The following is a 26181-nucleotide window of genomic DNA, read 5'->3' on the forward strand; positions in this document are numbered from 1 at the left end:
GGTGGAGAGGGCTGTGATGCGGACGCTTTCTAGGCTGTCACACCCGCTACATCAGCCATACCCCAGGGAAGGGGTCATGTTTATATGCCAATGCTTGGTTTCTCCACCTTTCCTGTGAGGTCACCCAGAGTCAGTGCTGGCTCTGAGAGGCTCTCAAAGTACAATGTCACACCCTGGGTGGTTGCGGTTCTTGTCACTTAATTGCTACTTAATACCTGACCGACAAATTGATTATTTGAGGTGAGAAGAATTTTCCTGTCTGCACCAGAGGTGGGGACTGTTATTTAGAATTCTAAACTTCACATAGTAGAAGAAATTAAGTATAGGCTGCTTGGCCTGGTTATGAAATAAGTTAACACATCAAACTTTTTTTCACCAAATGAAGAATATTAGACTCAGATTAAACCGATCACACTTAGTTTTATATTTTGCGTCCTCAGAAAATACTGATTATTTTTGAAGAAATGAACATCATAATTAGAGTTTCATACATGGTAGTTAGAATATGGAATGTGAGCTTCAGGACAACTCATTGAGGAAGGAATTCTTATTACCCTAATTTTACCAGTGAGTAAGTTGAGACTCAGAGTATTTAAGTAATCCTCACGAGATCATGAAACTAATTAATGGGGGAGCCTATGATGAGTTCAGTAATGGAAAAGGAGAGAAGCAAATGCCCTAATAAAGAGGGTTCCTTATGAGTTTTATTGTTTGCTATGAACATCTGAAGAGAATGAATACTGAGAAAAAGCCATTATGTCTCAAGAATGGGTGTCTTTGTTGAGGTTTGAAAATGCATTTAGCAAAGGAAATGAGAATGGGTTCAAAGGGAGATGAGGATGAAGTAGAGAATAGCATTATAATGTTTTTTGGACATTTGATAATCAAAGAGAGGAGGGGAGTGGAAGAAGCCAAAGCTTCAGTGAAGTCTAGGGAACACTGAACATGCCTCATAGCCAAAGGGAAGAAGAAGGAATTTAAGATAGATGGTGGAGGGTGGCTAATTGGAGCAGGATAGAGAAGTAGTAAATAAGGTTAAGAACACAAGGTGAAACACCATTCCCTCTGTCATAGGAGACAGAGAAGAGCAGGTAAATGTAGAGACATATTTCAAAGGGAGAGGAAGAAAGATGAAAGGGTACCCATTGTAAGGTTGGCTCAGACTGTTAAATTCTGGGGTTACCGTTTGTAGAAAAAACTGTGTTGGTCTGGAAGCTGGAGAAGGATGGAGAGGCTTGGTACAGACGTCCATGGGAGAATGTCAGACAGTCAACAATGGATATAAAAATTAATGGCCACTGGGGCACCTGGGTGGTCCAGTCGGTTAAGCATCCGACTTCGGCTCAGGTCATGATCTCACAGTCTGTGAGTTTGAGCCCCACGTCAGGCTCTGTGCTGACAGCTCAGAGCCTGGAGCTTGCTTCGGATTCTGTGTCTCCCTCCCTCTGTGCGCCTCCCCTGCTCATGCTCTGTCTCTCTCTGTCTCAAAAATAAAAACATTAAAAAAAAAATTAATGGCCAGTGAACAACACTAGCACTAGATTTTTGCAGCACTGGATTTTGTCTCCCAAAATATGTTACAACACTGAGTGAGAAATGAAAAAAAAAAAAATGACTTTCTGGATAGGAGGTGTGTACGTCAGAGACTGGAGGGGAACCATAAAGAGGGACATAGGCCCGGAAGAAAGTCAAGTGTTCAAGAAGGTTCTGATAGACTATGCAAGATGTGAGCAGTTATGAATTTAGAGGTCACAGTTCAGAATACGTGTGAACTTAGTAGTAGCAGTAGGTGTAGGAAATATGAACAATTGTTTACGGAGGCTATGGCTAGTGGGCAAAATGTCAAATTAATCTCTCAGGGGTGGGGCTGACATAATAATCCTCAAGGGTGTATCCAGATGTAAAGCAGATAAAAGATTGGTGAAAAAAAGAGTTCTTTGGATTTAAAAAGGTCAGGAAAAGTGAGATAAAATGATCAGACATGGGTTTCTTTGGTTTGGACAGCTGCTTACAGGAAGAAGAAAATTTTAAGTTGTACAATGAGCCATGAATTATAGAGGGAGGATCCTTTGAAGGTGAAAGATGAAGGCCAAGAAGACAAAAAGCAGTCCCTTTAGGCTCAGGGAAGTTTCTTTATTCCTCCTGACTTTCCTGTAAGGGGAGGGGAAACTTGAGGCCTTGTCAGACTATGACCATGGCTCCATTTTAGGGAAGGCAAGGTAGGACTAATGCAGAAAAACATAAAAATAAAACGAGAGAAAAATTTGAGAATATTAGGGCTCTTTCCCCAGTGGATGTAAGGAATCACAGGGAAGAGAAAGGTGACCCATTAGAAGGTTAGTGAACAGTGGTAGAATTCATTTGGATCAGGACCTGAATAAAGAGTTTCTGGGTCAGTTAGCTGGAGGGAACTAAGCAAGCCAGCACCATGGCTGGGCAGTAATCCAGGTATAGAATAATGGCTGTAGGAAGGGAAAGGTACAATAAGAAAATTAACCACATGTTGTGTACTTGCTATGTGCTAGAACTGTTGTTACACCTGGTATATGCACTATCTAACTCAAAATAATCTTATGATCTGTGTGGTTATTTGTCCTGGTATTTAGCTGAGGCAACAGGGACTTTGAGAAATACCTAGTTTCAGGTTAAAAGCCAATGTTTTTTTAATCACTCTGGTGTATGGCCTTTAAATGTACATCTAAGACAAATCAAAGATGAGTTGGAAATTGGAATCATAGGAGTGAAGCTGATAAAATCAGAGCAGTTAGGAACAACAGCTAATGTTTAAATGAGCAGGCAGAAGGAGCTGAGTGCTGTATCAGAGTACATGGCCTTTTCATGTGTGAGGATCAGATGGAAAGAAGGAGGCTTCCAGAGGGGACAGGGAACCTCTAGAGTCAAGGGACAAGGGTTCCTTCTCTGTCCCCTCATCCTCATCTAGCCAAGGTGCAATGCTGTGACAGTCCCTTTCCTACTTTATGCTTTCTGCTTCTCTCACATCTAGTGACGTTAACCTAGTTGGGGTTTCAGGTTTTCAAGTAAAACCCTTCCTTGAAACACTAATATGTACAACCGATAAATAGAGCTGAGGATTGGAGGTAGGTGAGAGGCACTTGGGACTCTACTATTTAATTCTGTATTTTCCTCCTAATTGCTGCATCAGCCCATTTCTAATCCCCAGACTCCCATCCTTCTTGGCATCCATCACAGGCTCCACCCAATACCCTTAAGGCCTTCTTGGGATAGTTTTAAAATCGATGACCTAGATTTGGGAGGACCAGTTCTTGCCTCTTGTCTGCCCTCCTCTCCCTTCCCTGTGTGGCTCCTTCACATCCTAGCTCTTTTTCTCCATCTCTCTCTCCTCCCTCTCCTCCTTCTCCTCCTTTGTCCCCCTCTCTCCCTCCTCCTTTCCCCTCCTTCTCCTACTTCTCCTGCTTCTGCTTCTCCTCCTTTCTCCTCCTCCTCCTTCTTTTTCTCTTTTTTTCTCCTTCTTCTCTTTCTCCTTCCCTTCTACTCTTCCTCCCTCCTCCTCCTTCTCCTCCTCCTTCTCCTCCTCCTTCTCCTCCTCCTTCTCCTTCTCCTCCTCCTCCTCCTCCTCCTCCTCCTCCTCCTCCTCCTCCTTCTCCTCCTTCTCCTCCTCCTCCTCCTCCTCCTCCTCCTCCTCCACTTCCTCCTCCTCCTCCTTCTATGTAGCCCTCACTGTGTTCATGCCCTTTTGTGCACTGGGGCACAGTGACATAGAGATCTGGCTATTTGCATTTTGATCTTGTGTCTGGCAGGACCTTGTTCCTTGCTTCTCATGGGAACAGGGAGTTATCACATCCAAGGATCCTGTGCTTTGGTTCTCTTTAATTTCCTTTGAATTGATGAGGTCAGATAGTTTTGATTATGGGACAAGATGGTGTGAATGAAAAGTAGCAACTCTTTTTCCTGTTGGTTCATGTTGCTCCTAGGTTATCTCATGCTATCTGGATTTAGATTTTACACACACATGGAGTTTCCAGCTCCTATTGACAAAATCGTGTCTACTGTGCTCAGTGCCAAAGGGAACACTATTTCTTTTGGGAAGATACACAATGAGCTTTATTTTATTAAAGACTCTATTAAAATTTCTGCATTACTCTAATTCAATTTTCTTCAAACTTAATTCTTCATAGTTATTATTTTACAAACATTAGATAACATCTAACGAGATGTTAGAGTTTTCTTCAACACTGAGAACTAAGAATTTACTCCAATTTCATATAAAGTCATGATGTCCAATATAAAGATTAGTTACCAAAGAAGATCACTGAATTTTTGTTCTGTTTGGACTGCTCAGGAGTTCTTTATCATATTGAATAGAACTCCACTTCTATATGACTTTCTAGTTCTTTATAGTGGAGTCTAATAGAATGAATCTGCTTTCTCTTTCCAAGTGTATCCCTCCAGATTTGCAAAGGCAGCTTTGGAGGAACTACTCAAAGTCTTTTCTCCCCAAATGATACAGATTAACTTCTTTAATGATTCCTTTACAGTATATAATCCCTTCAGTCCTCCATACCCCGACATATTAATGTTGCATTACTTAATAACAGTGAAACACGAGTCATAATCAAACTCACCTTTTCTGCTTGCTATTCCAGTCACTGTTATCCTCACTGGAGATACAGAGATAAATAAGGCAGACAAAAACACTACTTCTTAGAACTTATTTTCTTATATAGTAAAATAAGGAAACTAATAAATAATATAGAAAGACGATTTCATATTTTGACAAGTATTTCCAAGAAACTGTATCATGGTGTTGGAATCGTGAGTAGTATGGAAATAGGGAACAAATTGCATTGAGTGATTAGAGAAGGCTTCTGAGGATCTGAATGCTGAGGGCAGACACCTGAATGATGACAAGGAGCCATTCTGGGAAAGCCAGGGAAACAATGGCGCAGAGAGAAGAGCTAGATATGGCCACAGGCAACATCAAGCCTATTGAAGGATTCCATTTTCTCCAATTCCAGGATTACGTTAAATGGCTGCTTTTTCCTTGAAGCATTCAACATGTAAATCATTCAGGCTCTAGCCCATGTCTTCTGCGATTAGACTACACGACTTGATTTGCGCTGAATTCTATGTAAGCTAGAATTACAAAACTCTTGAATCTGTTTTTTTCTTCTTTAGCTGGTCTTTTCTCCATGAATCCCTCTTCTTATTAGTTCCTATTACAAACTTTCCTTCTCGTGACTTCACTTAGAGTCTGCGTCTAGGGGTTTATGGTCTCAAACATTCATTTAGTGTCTACCTGTTGAACTCCTATGCCTCTCTTGTTATTATATGACCTTGTTTTATTCATTTTCATCACAGAATTCATTGTTACCTGATATTTCCTGTTCCTTAATTTGTATATTACTCATCTCTCATCACTGGGATGTGGGTTCCACAAGAACAGGATCTTGCCTACCTTGTTTGTTTGCCTCTACTGGCCTCAAGCTCGGTACCTTGCAGAATAAGAACTACTCCACAAGTAATTACTAAATTAATGGTTTTAAGGTTCCACATCATTAGTCACAGGTAGAGTAACCACAGAATTCATCCAGCATTGGGGAGAAATCATCTGGTTTACATCAGTGAATTTAGAAAGAAATAAAGCATACCTCATTGGAACTTAGATGCAATTCATCATTTTATTTTATTTTATTTATTTATTTATTTTTTAAAAAATGTTTATTTATTTCTGAGACAGGGAGAGACAGAGCATGAGTGGGGGAGGGGCAGAGAGCGAGGGAGACACAGAATCGGAAGCAGGCTCCAGGCTCTGAGCTGTCAGCACAGAGCCCGACACGGGGCTCGAACCCACAGACCACGACATCATGACCTGAGCCAAAGTCGGATGCTCAACCGACTGAGCCACCCAGTCGCCCCCAATTCATCATTTTAGATTGAATTTAACTTCAGTAAGAAGAGGAAACTGTGAAATGTTTAACACAGTGTCTGTCCTCCACCTTGTTTCCTCTATGACTCAGGATCTTCCTTTCAGTTGAAATCACAGTTGTCTGATGGAACAAGGGCCCCTCTGCAGAGCTCCCTTGGGTGGAAAAGGCCAGAGGATAAAGGTACCCATTAGAGCTGAAAGAGAGCCTCTGCCTGATTCTTAGCTGCTACCTTGTAGTGCCCATAAATCTAGAAAAAGATTGATCAGCTAAGCAAAAGTCTCTATGACTTAAGGTTATACCTACATTCTTTAAGATGGTTACTACCTAAATGTAGCATGTCAGGATCAGATGGCCAGGCTAGCAGGAAATAACTATGTCCACATCTTGTTTCTCTTACCAAACTTGTCTCACTCTGGCTCTTCTGCCTAGAGGGTAATTAATTTCCATTTCTCAATTTTTATTTATTAAATAAATACATGTATTGTTCTCCTGTTCCATTTCTTTGGTTTGCTTTTTATTATTTTTGAAAGCAGAGATGGAAAGGTGAAATAACAAAATGATGTTAAATTACACAATATGTTCAAAATTAACAAGAGATCTGTATCTTAGGAGATTCTTTACTTTGAGTAAACAGAAAGACCAGAAACTATTTCCACAGCTCCAAAGAGAGTCACCCTAATGGGCCCTCCTGACCAGGGGTCCCGGGGAAGGGAGGAAGGATGATGTAAGATGCCAAATGCCCTGTTGCCAGCAGAACTGAGATGTGTAAGGTGGAAAGATTCTGGAAAGGTGATGGAGAAAGGTGATGGAGAAAGCGGAGCGGTGCGGACCCTTCCGGTTGAGGAACAACTGGTAGGTTTAAGGTAGAAGAGTGAGGCTGACATCTAGTGGCAGAAATAGGTAATGGCACAGAGCGCACATAAGCCGAAGGCTGATCACTGTTCTTTTTCATTTCCTCAGCCTCAAATACAGTAAGGGCTTCATCTCCCTGTGTTAGTCAAGAGCTTTCAGCTATAAGTGACAGCGTGTAAGACGGATTAAACAAAAAAGAAAAAAGAATTTATTGACTGATGTAATAGGGACGACAGAATGGAGTAAGGATTAAAATTGCTACAACTCAGGGGTCGTATGGTATCCACTCTTCCTCTCAAAAACATACTTACCCCCCCCCCAGAAGTTCTTGGTGCTCCTTCTCCCTCCTTCTCTTAGCACACGAGCATTTTTTTCCCTCTAATTAAAGTGAACTTCATTCATGAATATGAAGTAGAAAGGCTCAAACAGCTATTTATGTGTGTGTGTGTGTGTGTGTGTGTGATGTGTATTCACTCATTGTTCAGGTGAGATTAATGGGGCACAGTAAGATCTTGCAGGTGAACCTGAAATTTGGGGTGAGTTAATTCAGGAGCGCGTTAGGAATACCATTTGATGATGGACCTTAGACCCAAGCAAAATGAAAGCTCATTTTATTTATTTTTATTTATTTTTTTTTTTGAAAGCTCATTTTAAACAATCAGTACACAGAGATAAATGTCTACCACCTCTTTCATTATTATGCTTAATTGTAATAAATGTGACACTTGGTTCTCCATTAGTTTGATTCCTTTGTTTTCAGTTTTGTTCCGAATTTGGCTGTAGCACAGACGTGTTGTTTATTACATGCCCTCACATTCCGAAAGAAATAATTTTCAGAATTAAGTAGTGAAAAGAATAAGCAAGTATAGGACTCCATTACTTATTAGTCACACTTTCCATATTTATCAAAGTTAATATGAGAACCAAATTCCCTAAAGAGAAGAGATTAAAAAAAAAGGAGGTTAGTATCATAAGGAAACTGGGTATTGCTTCACATTCTCTCATCTTCCCAATGTACCCCTGAGAAAGGGAGCCGCTTTGCGATTCCCTCTATACCCATCTCTTTTCCTGCCCGTCACCCCCCTTTCCTCTGTATCTTAATTATTAAAAGAGGTGTTCCGTGAAGTTTTTCAACAAAGAATCTTCCATCCCTTAACTCATTCCCATTTTGATACCTTTCCATTCAACATAGCAATGCTAGATTTTCTTTTTTACCAAGAAGTAAAAGATAATCATAGGAAGCGTGTGATGCATGGTCATTCATATAATTCGCCCTGTTCAAATTTTCACTAGGTTTACACTGCTCACAGAATACAGTCTACTCTCCTTACTTGGGCCTATATTTTCCCCCAGAAAGCTAGCCTCTGGCTAACCTTCCACCCTTATGTATTACTGTTTCCTAAATACATAATGGGCATTTCAACATAATTTTTCACCTTATTATTTCCCTAAAGACACGGCACATTTTCTCAATTTCAAATGTTTTCTCAGGCAGAGAGCCTTGGATAAGTTGCCCATTCTATTTCCTGTTGAATTTTTCAAAGAACGCTGTACCCTTCGCTTCTTTCAAGAGACTCCTCACATTGACCCCTATCTCGGGTTTACCTTTGATGTATATCTGATCTACTCGCCTGGTTAAGGGACTGCAGACATGTTAACTTGTAAGAGGCAAGCTGGTAATGGAGTGGGCCACTTTCATCATAACGGAGAGGTGGGGCTGTCTGAAATGTCTGAACTCCATTTGGACGGGCAGCTACTACTCCGCAGTGTTGCTTATATTTTTCATGTGAAATCCTAGCTTACTATTAGCATAATCTTGACGTTTCAAAATACGTTGGAAATGTATATTTTTAGGTAAAATAAGATTTTTGAAATGCTGTCGACCACTTCAAGACTTACTAAAATACTGTTTTGATTAAACAAAATCAATGCTGTTTTCTGTTATCATGAATTTTCCTAGGCATATATTCATTTTGCCAAATGAGATTACAAACTTCCAAAGAGTCCGGGATCTATTTCCTACAACTCTCTCTTTTCTTGGTAGTTATTATATGGGTCCTGCACTGAGTAGCCTTGAGGGATTCTTCTAAGGATAGTGACTAGAATTCTGTATCAATTCTGGCCAAAACTTGCACTCCTTTCTTTCTTTCTTTCTTTCTTTCTTTCTTTCTTTCTTTCTTTCCTTCCTTCCTTCCTTCCTTCCTTCCTTTCTTTCTTTCCTTCTTTCTTTCTTTCTTTCTCTTTTTCTTCTTTCTTTCTTCTTTCTTTTTCTTTCTTTTTGCTTCAAGTTTTTACTTAAGCTCCAGTTAGTTAACATATAGTGTAATATTATATTCAGGATTTTAATTTAGTTAATCATCACTTTCATGTAACACCCAGTGCTCATTACAAGTGCCCTCCTTAGTACCCATTACCCATTTAGCCCATCCTTTACCCACCTCCTTCTCACAATCCTCAGTTTTTCTCTATAGGTAAGAAAGAGTCTCTTATGGTTTGCCTCTCCACCCGCCCACTGCCCCCCCCCACTGCATATTCATCTGTTTCATTTCTTAAATTCCACATGAATGAAATCATATGGTACTTGTCTTTCTCTGACTGAATTATTTCGCTTAACATACCACACTCTAGCTCCCTCCACGTTGTTGCAAATGGCAAGATTTCATTCTTTTTTTAATGTCTGAGTAATATTCCATTGTATATATACACCACATTTTCTTTTTTAAAAATTTATTTGTTGAGAGAGGGACAGAGAGAGAGAGAGAGAGAGAGAGAACGAGCAGAGAAGGGGCAGAGAGAGAGGGAGAGAGTGAGAATCCCAAGCAGGCTCCACGCTGTCAGCGCAGAGACCAATGCAGGCACGATCCCACAAACCATGAGATCATGACCTGAGCTGAAATCAAGAGTCAGACATTTAACTGACTGAGCTACTCAGGCGCCCTTCTTTAGCCATTCATCATCAGTCGATGGGCAGTGTGCTGTTGCCCTAATTTGGCTATTGTTGATAATGCTGCTATAAACGTTGGAGCACATGTACCCCTTTGAATTGGTATTTTTGCGACCTTTGGGCAAATACCTAGTAGTACGATGCTGGATTATAGGGTGATTCTATTTTTAACTTTTTGAGAAAATTCCGTGCAATTTTTTCAGAGTGACTGCACCGGTTTTCTTTCCCACCAACAGTGTAAGAGGGTTCCCCTTCCTCTGCATCTTCGCTAACATCTGTTGTTCCCCGTGTGGTTCATTGGAGTCATTCTGACGAGTGTGAGCTGAGGGGATATCTCATTGTAGTTTTGATTTGTGCTTTCCTGGTGATAAATGATGTTGAGCATCTTTTCATGTGTCTGTTGGCCATCTGGACGTCTTCTTTGGAAAAATGTCTATTCATGTCTTCTGCCCACTTCTTAACTGGGTTATTTGTTTTTTGGGTGTTCAGTCTGATGAGGTGTTTTTTGTTTTGTTTTGTTTTGTTTTGTTTTTAGAGATTTTGGATCCTAACCTTTTATCAGCTATGCCACTTGCAAATATCTTCTCCCATTCCAAAGGTTGCTTTATAGTTTGGTTGGTTGTTTCCTTCACTGTGCAGAAGATTTTTATCTTGATATAAGTACCGATAGTTCATTTTTGCTTTTGTTTCCCTTAACTCTGGAGATGTATCTACTAAGAAGTTGCTACAGCTGATGCCAAAGAGGCTGCCGCCTGGGTTCTCCTCTAGGATTTTGATGGTTTTCCGTCTCATATTTGGGTCTTCTTCCATTTTGAATTTATTTTTGTGTATGGTGTAAGAAAGTGGTCCAGTCTGATTCTTTTACATGTTGCTGTCCAGTTTTCTCAACATCATTTGTTGAAGAGACTGTCTTTTTCCAATGGATATTCTCTCCTGCTTTGTTGAAGATTAGTTGACCATATAGCTGTGAGTCCATTTCTGGGTCTTCTATTCTGTTCCATTGATCTATGTGTCTGTTTTTGTTCCAGTATCATGCTGTTTTTACCACTACAGCTTTATAACATAACTTGAAGCTCAGAATTGTGATGCCTCCAGATTTGCTTTTCTTTTTTAACTTTTTTTTTTTTTTTTTTTTTTTTTTTTTACTATTCAGGGTCTTTTGTGGTTTCATACAAATTTTAGTATTGTTTTTTCTACTTCTCTGAAAAATGCTGGTGTTATTTTGACAGGGATTGCATTAAATGTGTAGATTGCTTTGGGTAATATAAACATTTTAATAATATCTGTTCTCCCAGTCCATGAACATGGAATATTTTTCCATTTCTTTGTATCGTCTTCAATTTCTTTCAGAAGTATTCTATAGTTTTCAGCTTACAGATCTTTTACCTCTTTGGTTAGGTTTATTCCCAGGTATCTTATGGGTTTTGGTGCCATTATGGATGGAATCAATTCCTCGATTTCTCTTTCTGCTGCTTCATTATTGGTGTATAGACATGCAACAGATTTCTGCATTTTGATTTTGTACCCTGTAACTTTGCTGAATTCATGTATTAGTTCTAGCAACTTTTAGGTGGAGTCTTTAAGGTTTCCTACATGGAGTCTCATGTCATCTGCAAATAGTGAAAGTTTAACTTCTTTTGGGCTGATTTGGAGGACTTTTATTTCTTTGCATTATCTGATTACTGAGGCTAGGGCTTCCAGTACAATGTTAAATAATAATGGTGAGAGTGGACATCCTTGTCTCGTTCCTGACAATAGGGAAAAGTCTCTCAATTTTTCCCCATTAAGGACAATATTAGCTGTGGATCTTTCGTATTTGGCCTTTATGATGTGAGGTAAGTTCCTTCTAGCCTTGCTTTCTTGAGGGTTTTTATAAAAAATGGATGCTGTATTTTGTCAAATGGTTTTTTTCTGCATCTATTCAGAGAATCATATAGTTCTTATCTTTTCTTTTATTAATGTGGTGCATCACATTGATTGATTTGTGGATATTGAACCAGGCCTGCAGCCCAGGAACAAATCCCACTTGATCATGGTGAATGACTCTTTTACTATACTGTTGGATTTTATTTGCTGGTATTTTGTTGAGAATTTTTGCATCCATGTTCATCAGGAATGTTGGTCTGTAACTCTCTCTCTCTCTCTTTTTTTTTAGTGGGGTCTTTATCTGGTTTTGGAATCAAGGTAATGCTAGGCTCATAGAATGAGTTTGGAAGTTTTCCTTCCATTTATATTTTTTGGAACAGTTTCAGAAAAATAGGTATTAATGTTCTTTTTAAAATTTTTTTTTAATGTTTATTATTTTTGACAGAGAGAGAGAGAGAGAGAGAGAGACAGTGCATGAGCAGGGGAGGGGCAGAGAGAGAAGGAGACACAGAATCCGAAGCAGGCTCCAGGCTCTGAGCTGTCAGCACAGAGCCGGATGCAGGGCTCGAACTCACGACTGTGAGATCATGACCTGAGCTGAAAGTCAGATGCTCAACCGACTGAGCCACCCAGACACCCCTTAACTTTTCTTTAAATATCGGGTAGTGGGGTGCCTGAGTAGCTCAGTCGGTTAAGTGTCCAACTTTGGCTCAGGTCATGATCTCATGGTCTGTGAGTTTGAGCCCTGCATCGGTCTCTGTGCTGACAGGTTGGAGCCTGGAGCCTGCTTTGGATTCTGTGTCTCCCTCAATCTCTGCCCCTTCCCTGCTCATACTCTCTCTCTCAATCTCTCTCTCTCTTTCTTTCTCTCTCAAAAATAAATTTAAAAACCTTAAAAAGTAAATAAAAATAAATGTCTGGTAGAATTCCCCTGTGAAGCCATCTGACCCTGAACTTTTGTTTCTTGGGAAATTTTTCATTACAGATTCAATTTCTGTGCTGATAATCAGTATGTTCAAGTTTTCTATTTCTTCTTTTTTCAGTTTTGGTGATTTTATATGTTTCTAGGAAATTATCTATTTCTTCTAGGTGGCCTGATTTATTGGCCTATAATTTTTCATCATATTCTCTTATAGTTGTTTTTATTTCTGTGGTGTTGGTTGTGATCTCTTCTCTCTCATTTGTGTTTTATTTATTTGGGTATTTTCTCTTTTATTTTTGATAAATCTGGCTAGGATTTATCAATTTTATTAATTCTTTCAAAGAGTCAGCTCCTGGTTTCATTAATCTGTTTGACTGGTTTTTTGTTTGTTTTTGTTTTTTGTTTGTTTGTTTTTTGTTTGTTTGCTTCTATATCATTTATTTCTGCTCTAATCTTTATTATTTCTCTTCTTCTGTTGACTTTAGGCTTCATTTGTTGTCCTTTTTCTAGCTCCTTTAGGTGTAAGATTAGGTTACGGATTTGAGGTTTTCCTTGCTTTTTGAGGTAGGCCTATATTGTCATATACTTCTTTCTTATGACCACTTTTGCTGAATCCCAAAGGTTTTGGACCATTGTGTTTTCATTATCATTTGTTTCCAGTTTGTTTGTCTTTTTAATTTCTTCTTCAATTTCCTGGTTGACCTATTCATTCCTTAGTAGGATGTTATTTAATATCCATGTATTTGTGGTCTTTCCAATTTTTCTCTTGTGGTTGACTTCAAGTTTCATAACGTTGTGATCGAAAAATAGGCATGGTATGATCTCAGTCTTTTTGTGCTGGTTGAAGCTTGATTTGTGACTTAGTGTATGATCTATTCTGGAGAATTTTCCATGTGCACTTGAAAAAAAAATGTGTACTCTGCTGCTTTAGGATGAAATGTTGTGAATATATGTTAAGTCCATCTGTACAGTGTGTCATTCAAAGCCATTGTTTCCTTGTTGATTTTCTGCTTACATGACCTGTCCATTGATGTAAGTGGGGTGTTAAAATCCCCTATTATTGTTGTATTATTATCAACGAATAACTTTACATTTGTTATTCATTGTTTTATATATTTTGGTCTCTCACGTTGGGGGCATAAATATTTACAATTGTTAGATTTTGTTGGATAGACTGCTTTATTATGATATAGTACCCTTCTTCATCTCTTATTACAGCCTTTGGTTTAAAATCTAGTTTGTCTATATTCCATGACAAATATATGACTTCACTCATATGAAGACTTTAAGATACAAAACAGATGAACATAAGGGAATGAAAACAAAAATAATATAAAAACAGGGAGGGGGACAAAACATAAGAGGCTTTTAATATGGAGAACAAACAGAGGGTTACTGGAGGGGTTATGGGAGGGGGGATGGGCTAAATGGGTAAGGGGCATTAAGAAATCTACTCCTGAAATCATTGCTGCACTATATGCTAACTAACTTGGATGTAAATTTAAAAAAAAATTAAAATGATAAAAAAAATAAAAAAATAAATTATGTAAAATCTAGTTTGTCTGATATAAGTATTGCTACTCTGGCTTTCTTTTGGTGTCCATTAGCATGATTTTCCATCCCCTCCCTTTTAATCTGACAGTGTCTTTAGGTCTAAAATGAATCTCATGTAGATAGCATATAGATGGGTTTTGGGGTTTTTTTAATCCATTCTGACACCCTATGTCTTTTGATTGGAGCATTTAGCCCATTTACATTTGGAGTAATTATTGATGGATATGAATTTTGTGCCCTTTTATTACTTGTTTTGTCATTGTTTCTGGAGATTTTCTCTGTTCCTTTCTAATCTTTGTCACTTTTGGTCTTTCTTTCCTCAAAGATTCCCCTTTAATATTTCTTGCAGGGCTGGTTTAGTGGTCACAAACTCCTTTAGTTTTTGTTTGTCTGGGAAACTCTATCTCTCCTGTGCTGGATGATAGCCTTGCTGGATAGAATATTCTTGGCTGCATACTTTTCCCATTCAGCACATTAAATGGATCAGGCCATCCCTTGTAAGTTAGGGATTTCTTTTGTCTTTCTGCTCTTAGGAGTTTTTCATCTCTATATTTTGCAAATTTAACTACAATATGTCTTGGTGTTGACCTGCTTTTGTTGATTTTGATGGGAGTTCTCTGTAACTCCTGGATTTGCATGTCTGTTTCCTTCCCCAGATTAGGGAAGTTTTTAGCTATATTTCTTCAAATAAACCTTCTGCCCTCTTTTCCCTCTCTTCTCAGACTTCTATGATATGAATGTTATTATGCTTTATGGAGTCACTGAGTTTCCATAGTCTATATCCATGACCTAACATTTTTCTTTCTCTCTTCTTTTCAGCTTCATTATTTCCATAATTTTATCTTTTATATCACTTATGCATTCCTCTGCATCTTCCATTCTTGTGGTCATTACGTCTGATCAGTTTTGAATCTCGGTTATTGCATTTTTCATTTTGGTCTGACTAGTTTTTAGGTATTTTATATCTGTGGTAAGGGACTCCCTGGTGTCTTATACGCTTTTTTCAAGCTCAGCTAGTATCCTTATGATTGCTGCTTTAAATTCTGGATGAGGTATATTACTTATATCTGTTTCAATTAGATCCCTGGCCATGACCTTTTCTTGTTCTTTCTTTTGGTATGAATTCCTCTGTGTTGGCACTTTGTCTAGGTGTCTGTCTCCTTTTCTGTGTCAGGAAAGTGTGTTATGTTTCCTGATCCTGCAAGTAATGGCTTTATAAAGAAGAAGTCATATACTTACAGAGCTTGGTGCTTCAAGAAGTGTCTCTTCTGTAAGCTGTGTTCACTCAGCTGCTGTGTTTTGGCTGCTCTTTCTCTCAGGTTATTCCTATGCAGAGCTTCTCCTTGCTTTCCATGATGTGGCCTTTTCTCTCCCTCTAGTCGTATAGTTTGTTCTGTCAGTCTTCAGATCAATTTCTTGGGTATTTAGAATAATTTGATATTTGTCTAGTTGTGTTTGTGCAACGAGGTGGGTCCTCTTACTTCTCCATCATCTTAGCTCAGCCTCCTAAAACACTTTTGTTTTCTTTTTTTTCAAGGGATTTACATCATTCACAAATGGTGAGTACCTCTCAAGATTGTGAGTCCCAGTTTTTCAGGATTTTTCTTCACAATGCCACTAAAAGCAGAGATGGAGGGATTATTCTCCTTCTTCCATCACTCAAAAGAATATCAAGATGGTCCTTTTTGCCCCAAGAAATAGAAACAGCATGAAGACCAAGCTTATACATGCAAGTTGCATTGAGAATTGAAGCAAATACACAGGCCACTGCACCACACCTGCCATTGGCATCAATGTGTTTCAGAAGTAGATGTGTTTGGTAAGATCTGGTCTCATACTGGCTCTGACGTTACTGAACCATTTTTTGCTTTTTCAATCAACAAGGGCTTGTTATTTATTCTTAGATTAAGAAATAACAGCTATGGTGTTTGCAGTAAATTTAGGAGAATCACATGATGGAAGGGAGGAAGGAAGGAAGGAAGGAAGGAAGGAAGGAAGGAAGATAGTTTCTTCAGTCTTTTCCCATTTCTGTCAGAACAGGTCTGAGGCATGATTTTAGTGGTGCTGAGACTTTCTCAAGTCTTCTAGATGAGGCTGAAAGAAATCTCAGAACCAACTTTGAGAAGTCATTGGGTTGCCACCTGTGCAAGAGAGAGACATGCACTGTAGCTCTGCATCAGTCTATGCTAGTTTTAGGAAGCCCAGGCCACGGTGATTCAGTTCCTCCTACACTGCTCTTTTTAGTGGTATGTGTCCAAATACCACAGGTGTGGAAAAAGGATTATGTGGAAGAGCTAAGAAGGCACTTCTGAGTGTCTTGCCTAATTAGCCCCTGCCTGAGAAAGTGACAGCAGCTATTAGGAAGGAATGTTAATGTGATTTAATTATTCTACATAGTCTGGTGACATTCATGAATTCTCATTAATCTTGCTTTGAAACTGATGGTAGATACTTGGTTAATTCCCATTTTTTCAGTTCCCATTCTTTTCCTTTAAACGACATTGTAATCATCCTCTGAGTCTAGAACTTTCTCTGAAGATGAGAAAATATTTCCTTTATTCAATAATTTCTACAGCCATTTCCTTCAGTGCTCAGCAATAACATCCTCATGGGATCAAAACATGACACTGGAAGCCCATGAGATTGCTTTAAAAGGAAGATATGCATTAAAGAATTAGCTCAACAGACTTGGGATGTTCAAATTAGCTCCTAGGAAGTAGCCATAAGCCTTTAGAATATCCCTCCTGATGAGAGTGACTTTATAACCTGGTCATAGGCCACGCCACATAGTTTATACTTAAGTGAATGTCTGTTGTTGTTCACTGTGGTCCTGAGCCACCCCGTATCAATTTGACCTCTGGGAATGTGGGGTGGCTGGAGACTAAGTAATTGTTAGCTGTGCAGGTGCTATCTGCCTAGGTGACTGGCTTCTAACAAAAGGCCTGGGAACCAAGGCTTTGGTGAGCTTCCCAGGTTGACAGTACTTCATATGTGTTGTCATACATCATAGCTAGGAGAGTTAAACACTGCCTGCGTGAGTCCACTGGGAAAGATCATCTGGAAGCTTGTGATTGCTTTCTCTTGGACTCCACCCTAGGAGCTTTCTGCCTTTGCTGATTTTACTCATATCCTCTCATTGTAATAAACTGCTACCATGTGTGTAATAGCTTTTTGAGGTCTGTGAGTCCTGCTAGCAAATCATCAAACATGAGGATAGTTTTGGGGATTTCCAACAGAGAAGATCTGATAGGTCATGGAAAAATTACTAATAGTTACTAAAAGTTACTAATACTAGATGCAAATCTGTTTGTAAAAACAATTTCAAATGGAGTTTAAAATATATCACAAGGAATATTATTAATTTTAAAATCTAAATTTACTATTGAACTTACTTGAAAGGCAAAGAAATATATAAATCACTGTCAATTTTTATTGATGTAAGAGCACATAAGCATTTTTTTATGTGCTATAGACCTATAGACCTATATAGACCTATATAGACCTATATAGACCTATATAGACCTATAGACCTATAGACCTATATCTATGTCTGTGCCTATGTCTGTATTGATATCTATATCTATTTATGTCTACCATGAAAATTTATGAGTGCTAGTCATCGGCATGTCAATGTGACTTGTTAAACATTTCTGAGTGATTTGAAAAAATGGATTTCTATTCATTATTTGAATATAATCTATAGATATCTATTAGTATGATTGTTGTACAATTTTGCCAAAGCATCACATAAGCTTTTCTTTCTTTTTTAATGAGTAAACTTTGAATGTTAACTGAAGTTTTTCAGAAAGACTGTTCTCTTTATACATAGTCTGTCCCCAATCTTTTATCAACAATAGAGGTTATTTTCAAAAGTCTCATCCGTCAGTAAATCCAGCTCCTGGGCTAAGATTATTTGATATTTCTGTGAATAAGTATAGAGGAAAAAATAATGCTATTTTATTTTCAACTTACCACTGATCGACACAAAAGAAACACTCATTCTGGTAAGTGTGGCCGTTTGTAGCACAGACGTATGACGTTATATTCGGACATTTTGAATCATACAAAGGACCATGTGGGTAGTACATTTTACATGGGGGCTGCAAATATCACAAAATATCATACGAATAACAATTGGTAGATTCTCCCTCATCTATTCCTTGCCTATCACTTCTGCCCCTAACAGAAATAATATCAAATATTACTAGTGAATTGATTCTTTTTCAAGAATTACAAAGACAGGGCTTTGGTCAGGCAGGTTTTTGGTGGACTGCCATGTCAGGAAATGCAGTGACCCATCCATCATCTCTTAAAGTCATAAACATTATCACATACCCACTTAAATCCTAAATACAAACTTTTTATTTAAACTTAGAGTCCCAATGCCAGTAACTCATTCTAAGAAGTTTGTGAATAGAGACATTTATGTGTTTGTGAAATTCTAGGGGAAGGGCTCAAATGAAATTGATAAGAGTGAGGATTCTGTATTGAGGCTAAGAATAAATTCTGTATTTACCACTGTTTAATTTTATGACCTTGAGCAAGTGACAGGTGTTATTTCATTTAATGCTCAGAAATGTATTTTACTGTTATAATGTTTGTGCTGCATGGGATTAAATCTAAGTCTGGAAAGGGTAAGATGCATGTCCAAGGTCACATAGAAAACTTTTGTTCTATTTACCCCCATGAAGTTTTCGGTCTCTCAGGTCAAGTGAGTGATCAGATTAGCATCAGAATTGAGAACAAGAAATTTAAATTTACCTTAGGCCATTTATCTATATTTTTTGTCTTGAAGATTTCTGCAGATAAAGTACATACACAATAGGTTAAAAAAAATAGTTCTTCATGGAATATGATTTCACCCACTGAAGTTACTAACTGAATGAAGAAATGTAATCTAATTACTCCTTTGCACAAAAGTATACAAAAGAACTTGTAGCGATGGAATTTGTGGGTGGCATTCTTTTTGTTAACTACTTTATCCATTTATTCATTCTTCCATTCATTTTCACAGTCCTTTATTTATAAGTTTTCTATGTCACTGAGAAAAGAGTAAAAACCACTTGGGGTTGTATGCATAACTTGCAAACTATGTTATTTTCATTAAGTTACTTGACTTTTGTTGGCTTTAGTTTCCTTTTCACTACAATTGGGATGAATATATGTACTTTAAAGTTATTTAAAAATATTTTTTAATATTCATTTATTTTTGAGAGAGAGAGAGAGACAGACAGAGCGTGAGCAGAGGAGGGGCAGAGAGAGAGGGAGACACAGAATCGGAAGCAGGCTCCAGGTTCTGAGCTGTCAACACAGAGCCTGACGTGGGCTTGAACTCACGAACTGTGAGATCATGAGCTGAGCCAAAGTCAGACACTTAACCAACTAAGCCACCCAGGCAACCCTAAAGTTATTTTTTAAATTAAATATGATAAAGTAAATAAAACATTAGGCTAGTTTTGCCCAAGATGCTGAGCTAAAGAGGATACTATGGGTGATGGTCAGAAACTTTAGAGATTCCTTGGCTCTGGAGAGACTGACTGGCTCTGGGAAACCAGTTTGTGTGAAGATGTTAGTGTCGCCAGGGGATGCAGGGTGGCCAGCTGGCTGTTGGAGAGGGAAATAAGAAAAGGCATCATAGTTCTGCTCTTCCTTATCTCTCATTGTGAAATGATCTTTTAAATATTCTAGAAAATTCTAGCTTTCTAAAAGCTGGAATTTCTAAAGTTTGAAGAGAAAACTTGAATTGTGTTTTACAAATTTTCCCAAAGGAAACACGAAGCCTACCAACCTTCCCAGGAATAGACTATGCCAGTTGCATATACAATCTTTTAAAGAATAAAAAAGATGGAATGCTTCTCTATAATTCTAAAAAAAACCAGAATCTTTTAATGACAAAAGTGACTGGATGTAGTGAAGAGAAAAGAAACATAAAAACTTTCATCTAGTAGAAATAAAGTGAAAATACATACTGCATATCACATATGAAAATAAACTTCAAATGCATCTGAACATAAGAAACAAAACCATGCCAGGATCAACTGGATTTCTCTTTAATCTTGATGTAGGAAAGGCTTTCTAATAAGTGAGAAATGGTGTTTTAAGATAGTTTTGGTTAGCTTTTTTTTTTCATAGTGAAGTTGAATATCTTTTACAGATTTAAGATCCATTTCTGTATTTCTGGGGTATGTGTATGTGTGTGTGTGAATGTCATATGCAAGCGAATTACTCATTTGACAATTGGGTTTTTATTTGTTCCCTCAGTTTTAAGTATTCTTATATATTAGGTATATTAGTCCTTTATCTGTGATATGTGTTGCAGGTATTTTCTTCCAGTTTATCAGATACCTTTTAGTTTAAAGAATTTACCCTGAAGCTGTACCTCCAACAATACAAAAACACATATGCATAAGATTATTGCAGCATTGTTTGTGATTGAAAAATATTGGAAACAAACTAAACGCCCATACGTGGAAGACTGGTTGAGTAAACTTTGATACACCCACCCAATGAAGTTCTATGCAATTGTATAAAAGAATGAGGGAGATCCCTGTGAGTTGATATGTATTAATATTCAAGATATTTGTAAATTGAGAAAAGCAAGTTGCAAACAGGTATTTGTAGTGTGCTGTCTACTATTCAAGAAAGTAGGAGGAATGACACAATGTTCACACATATGTTTATCTAAGCAAAAAGTAACACAGGAAAGATAGAGACCAATGAGGCTGGTTCCATAAAGATGACTATGGGATGGAATCAAAAGAAAAGGGATATGAAGGTAATGGCACTCCTTTGAAGCAAACCTTTCACTCATTTTGTTTTATTTTTCTTGTGTTTAAAAAAATTTTTGAATTGCCTTTTGGATTTTTCTTGACCCGTGCATTGTGTAGAAGCATGTTGTTTCATTTTCAAATTTTGGAAGGTTTTCCAAATAACTCCCTTTTCTAACAGTGATACCCAATTCATACCTACTTTGCATTGTCAAGTCTAATATTCCCCACCCAGTCACACATGACTATTTTTCTTTTCTACAGCTAAGAAGCTGTCAGATATCTCTCTCCCAAGACTTGTAAGTTTGCTTACCTGAAAAAACAGTATGTGCCAAAGTAGAGGATACCAGGAAAAATATGGTCAGGTTGGAAAAGGCAGCCATTTAATCTCGTCCAATGTCCTGCTCTGGTGAAGCCTGGGAAAAAAAGGCTTGAGACAGCTTATTCCTAATATCTTGCACAACTAGATTTCCAAACATGAGAGAACCTATTACCCTGAGGTGCTGCCATTCCTATAAACTTGACATGGTGGTCTCAATATTGGCCTGATCCCCCGGGATTCAGACCTGAGAAGGCCCTTCTGCTCCAACTAGAGAAAGTAAACCATTAAAATAACTTTTTTCCCCCTTCCAATAGCCAATGTGTAATCCTAGTCCTGGTTAGAAGGGAAACTGGGCTCAGGGCTCTCATCAGGGCTGTCCCCAGACCTGTTACTTTTACATAAGTTCACCCTATAATAGATCATCTATACCAGAACATACATGTCAGTGAATATGGACATTCTAAGAATTTATTAAAAATTCTGATAAAAAAGATGCGGACTGACTGCTGTCCTGCATTATCAGAGACATGTCACCTTATAATGTGAGTCGTTTGATTTCCTGGGATAGACCAGCTTCTGAAGAATAAGGATATATATTCCGATCTAGAAATAATTTTTGTAATTTTTTTGATTCTTAGATAGGTACACACAATTTTTATGTATATGTACACATAATTTTTATATATATGCACCAGAGAGATCTGAGTTCAAATTCTAGCTTCAACATCTAAAAGTTTGAGCCTCAGAAAAAATATGAACTTCAAAGCATATTGAGATGGTCAACACATAGTAAAGAGTTTAACTATATTAAATTTCCAGTTTCTTTAGCCAAACTCTTCTTTTGTAGGAATGGGGATATTTAGGCCCAGAGAGAAGACACTTTCCAAATCATTTGCTCAACTTCCTCCTGTCCTACTCTGTCTCTTCTGTCTCGTCTCCAAATTACAGCTGGTGGGCATGAAAAGAAAAGAAGGAGAGCCCTGTTAGTGGTGAAATTTTCCCTACTTTCATGTGCAGAGGAAATAAAGAGGATACTGGAGGCCAACAAACATATGGGAAAACCTACGGACAGAGAAGAAAGCCAGAGATCCTATCACTGATTTGAACTAAGGATAGAGGAGGTGAAGAAATATTACCTGAATGAGGTTGCTGCAGAATGTGAGCCTGCTCTAGTCACTCTGAGGTCACAGCTAGGTTTGAGTAAAGTTGCTATCCCATGAATCTGTGGACAGGGACATGCTGAGCGCAGGGAGAAGCTGCCTTGCTCAGTTGAGTGACCACTTATTTGGCATGAAATTGCTGTCATGGCTGTTACCTGCTTTGATCGCTCTCCTGAACCACCTCCTCTGGTATTTCATGTTCCAGCAGGCAAGGACAGATCTGGAGGTTCTGTACTTGTGGTTTCTGGTTGCAGATCATGAGAACAAGAAAGACTGGCATCGTGAATATTTGATGACCTTTACAAAGGTCAATTGCCTACCACATTCCCGATGATTTGGTAGGCTTTCTTGCTAACTCAAGGCAGATTCGTGTTCCTGGTCTCTTCTGCCCCCTGAGGTCACTTAGTCCATTCTGCTTCTCAAAAGGTTTATCTGTTTTGTCTTTCTAGGACGTGATTTCTGACATCCACCTGGGAAACTCGAGCACTGCAGCCAGTAATCTTCGCAGCGCTCAAGCCTCCCAGTTTCTCCGTTTGTTCCCCTCCACTTCAACTTAGAAGAGCCTGAAAATTTGCCATTAACTGGAAAATATCTATCACATAGACCTTAAACTCTCCTCGAGTAGTTAGCAATCCTTTTGCTGCTTTGTCTTTTCTTCTCAGCCTGAGTTTCATAGTCTGCCATTTATATTTAGCCTCTTGACATGATGATGACATTTACCCTTTATTCTCTTCTTCCCTCTTCTAAGCCAGGTTAAACCCAGCTTCCTATTTTTCTACTCCAGACCTCGGTTAATATTGGCGGGTTACCTAAGCCTGCTAGACTCCTAAGAAAACCTCTTATGTCATGTTGCTAACTATGCCACCCATATCCATGTCATTTCTTTTTTTTAATCCATTTTTTTCAACTGTTTGACCACACCTCCCCTATATTACTTTAAGCAGGAGAGTTCACTTCTTCTTTATTAAGTAGGGAAGCTCCAGGATGAACCAATTCCACTTTTTTTCCTCTTTGCCTTGTAATTCTGGAAATTTTATCATCTACCTTTCTAGTTTTATGCTTCTCTCCATATCCACTTACCTAGGGATCCACACATTCATGCATCCCTTTCTTTCTGCTAGTATCTGGTTATGTGGTCTACACTCGTCATCACATTTATTCCTTACAATAACCCCATGAGGTTTCTATCATTGTAAGGCTTGTATAAGAGGGAAAAAAAAAAAAACAAAAACCCTGAAGGTTAGGAGACTAAATTCATTTGCTGAAACTAACTAGCTACTAATGAGTAGAAATGAAATACCTAGCTACTAATGGTCAGAGATGGGGTTCAAAACACAGGTATATTTAACTACAACGCCCATGTTCACGTATTTTTTCCACATTTTCTTTCATCTTAGAGAATGAATCTGCCCTTTAACTTATCCATCAATCTTCTTAGGCCAACACCATGAGTGTCTTGTGTGATAGCTTATGCTTTCTGGGCAGCATCTTTGATTTTCCCCCTTTTTGTCCCTCCTTCCAAAGCCAGGACTCTTAATCTTTATCTAATACCACTTCCTAGGTAATTAGATTGTATACCCCACAGAGGAAAAGATCTTATCTGTACCTAATATCAACCTTGTAGTTGCAGTGCATTGCAAAGGTTATTTTTTAGCCACTTAATAGGTATTCAGTAATATGTGCACAAAGAAAAAAAGAAGGAATCCATTCATTATATTTGTTTGTTTTACTTTGTTCTTAGATATTCTTGAGAATGTTTTCCCAGATGTATTTTGGAAATGTTGTGTCTAATCCACTAAGATATAATCCGACTGGAATTTCGATTGTAGCCACCTAAATTTGATGAAAGTAACATGTTTCAAATGTAGTCTTTTCGGGGCATCTGGCGGGCTCAGTCTGATAAGTACCCAACTTTGGCTCCGATCATGATCTCGCAGTTCACGAGTTCGAGCTCTGCAACGAGGTCTGTGCTCGCAGCCCGGAGCCTGGAGCCTGCTTCGGATTCTGTGTCTCTCTCTCTCTCTTTCTCTCTCTCTCTCTGTCTCTCTCTCTCTCTCTCTCTGTCTCTTTCTCTCTCTCTCAAAAATAAACATTAAAACAAAAAAATTAAAATAAAATAAAAAGTAGACTTTTCACGCATGAATATCCTATGCCTTATTTTCAACTTGGCGGGTAATTTATCTACTTTCTCAATATCTAGGAATTCCAAGAATGCTATTTTTAAAACACAATCTGATCTTGTTGCCCAATTCAAATCTTCCATTGACTCTTCCTTGGTTATGTTATGGGGTTGTTATTTACGGTAAAACTTGAATGTGAAGAAATTTAACATCTTATTTTGTATAACCGAAACCAACTTGCTCATGAATAGGCAAATTCTACTGACAACAGGCAACAAGTATCTTGGGGATCTGTGATTCTGGGGACAAGAGATGGAGACTGAATGAAGAGCGAAGATAAGGGAAGGAGATCATTAGAAGGTTTTTGGATAGACTCAGCACTGGTGTCATCCTTTCCAGTGTCTGTACAAGTACTTACTTTAGAAATTAAATTCAAGCGAGAAAAGAAAACTGCATGCACCTTCTAACTAAAGACAGTTATTTTTTTAATTTTTTTTAACGTTTATTTATTTTTGAGACAGAGAGAGACAGAGCATGAACGGGGGAAGGGCAGAGAGAGAGGGAGACACAGAATCGGAAGCAGGCTCCAGGCTCTGAGCCATCAGCCCAGAGCCCTACGCGGGGCTCGAACTCAGGGACCGCGAGATGGTGACCTGAGCTGAAGTGGGACGCTTAACCGACTGAGCCACCCAGGCGCCCCAAGACAGTTTTAATTGTTGAAGATTCAGAGGTTTTTGGCCGTTAAGTACCTGTTGCTTCCATGGAACTCCATTTCCCATGTTTTCAGAAACGTAAGAGATCCTTTGTGTACTAGCATAATTTTAGTTTTTCCAGATAGAAAAGGCACTAACATTAAGAAGAAGACCTCCTGGGGTGACTGGGTGGCTCAGTTGGTTGAGCATCTGACTCCTGATTTAGGCTCAGATCATGATCCCAGGGTCATGGGATCGAGTCCCGAGTTGGACTCTGTGCTGAGCATGGAGCCTGCTTAAGATTCCCTCTCCCTCTCTCGCGTGCACACGCGGTCTCTCTCTCTCCCTCTGCCCCTCTCCCCCGCTTGCATGCTCTCTGTCTCTCTTTCACGTTAAAAAGAAGAAGAAGAAGAAGAAGAAGAAGAAGAAGAAGATCTCCTGATCTTTATAGGAAAATGGTGGCTGGCAAAATCAGATATCTTCACACATCTTCCCCCCAAAAAGAAAATAGAGCTTAATCTGGAGGGTACATAAAATTGCCCAATGCTGGTGTCAGCAGTATAACTGGAAAACGGACAATATTATCCACTTTGCAATTCCATGTGATTGGGGAAGTACACTTCCAATACCAGCAGCATTAGCACAAAGAAAGAAAGTTAGAAAGGTTACAGATGACCCAAATAACGCTATTTACCAACTTGACATGACTGAAAATGATAAAACACTACAGACGCTTCTGGATATACGTGGTAGGTATACTTTCCCTATTTTCACCACTAAATTCAAATGAAATACATATAAAACAAACATAAGACTGTAAGGAGCAGAGAAATCAGATTGGCTCAGGGACCTGGGAACTTGAAGAATAGCATGGTAGCAAGTTTCCTGTGGGTTTGTTTTTGTTTTTGTTTTTGGCCTTATGTATCCTAGATTTTGAGGTGAGGAAGATAACAACTTGGAAATACCAGGAGGCACAGACAAAAAAAAAAAAATCCCTGACAAAAGGCTGCTCTCTGTAGCCAAAGGACCAAGAAAGAAACACAAATGACTTTTCGCTTCGAAACATTATATCC

The 26181-nt window shown here is 38.6% G+C and overlaps 1 protein-coding gene across 1 annotated transcript; it reads right to left on the reverse strand.

Annotated features, from left to right (window-relative positions):
• Nucleotides 1–18015: 18015 nt before the first annotated feature.
• SPINK13 (serine peptidase inhibitor Kazal type 13) lies at nt 18016–21197 on the reverse strand. The gene is made up of 3 exons (XM_042907728.1): nt 21128–21197; nt 18809–18846; nt 18016–18147 (listed from the first exon to the last, which is right to left on the reverse strand). The coding sequence occupies exons 1-3, from the start codon at nt 21195–21197 to the stop codon at nt 18016–18018; spliced, it is 240 nt and encodes a 79-aa protein (XP_042763662.1).
• Between the last annotated feature and the right edge of the window lie 4984 nt (nt 21198–26181).

Source organism: Panthera leo, chromosome A1 (assembly GCF_018350215.1).
Source record: "Panthera leo isolate Ple1 chromosome A1, P.leo_Ple1_pat1.1, whole genome shotgun sequence".
Taxonomy (NCBI): domain Eukaryota; kingdom Metazoa; phylum Chordata; class Mammalia; order Carnivora; family Felidae; genus Panthera; species Panthera leo.

What these genes read in the sequence shown, in the direction of transcription:
- SPINK13 (XM_042907728.1), bottom strand. Translation starts at nt 21,197, where the DNA reads ATGGCTGCCTTTTCCAACCTGACCATATTTTTCCTGGTATCCTCTACT. An exon ending in GGCACATACTGTTTTTTCAG is followed by an intron (nt 18,847 to 21,127) that starts GTAAGCAAACTT and finishes CTTTATCTGCAG; the next exon opens with AAATCTTCAAGACAAAAAAT. An exon ending in ATATAGATAAATGGCCTAAG is followed by an intron (nt 18,148 to 18,808) that starts GTAAATTTAAAT and finishes TGATATTTGCAG; the next exon opens with CCCCCATGTAAAATGTACTA.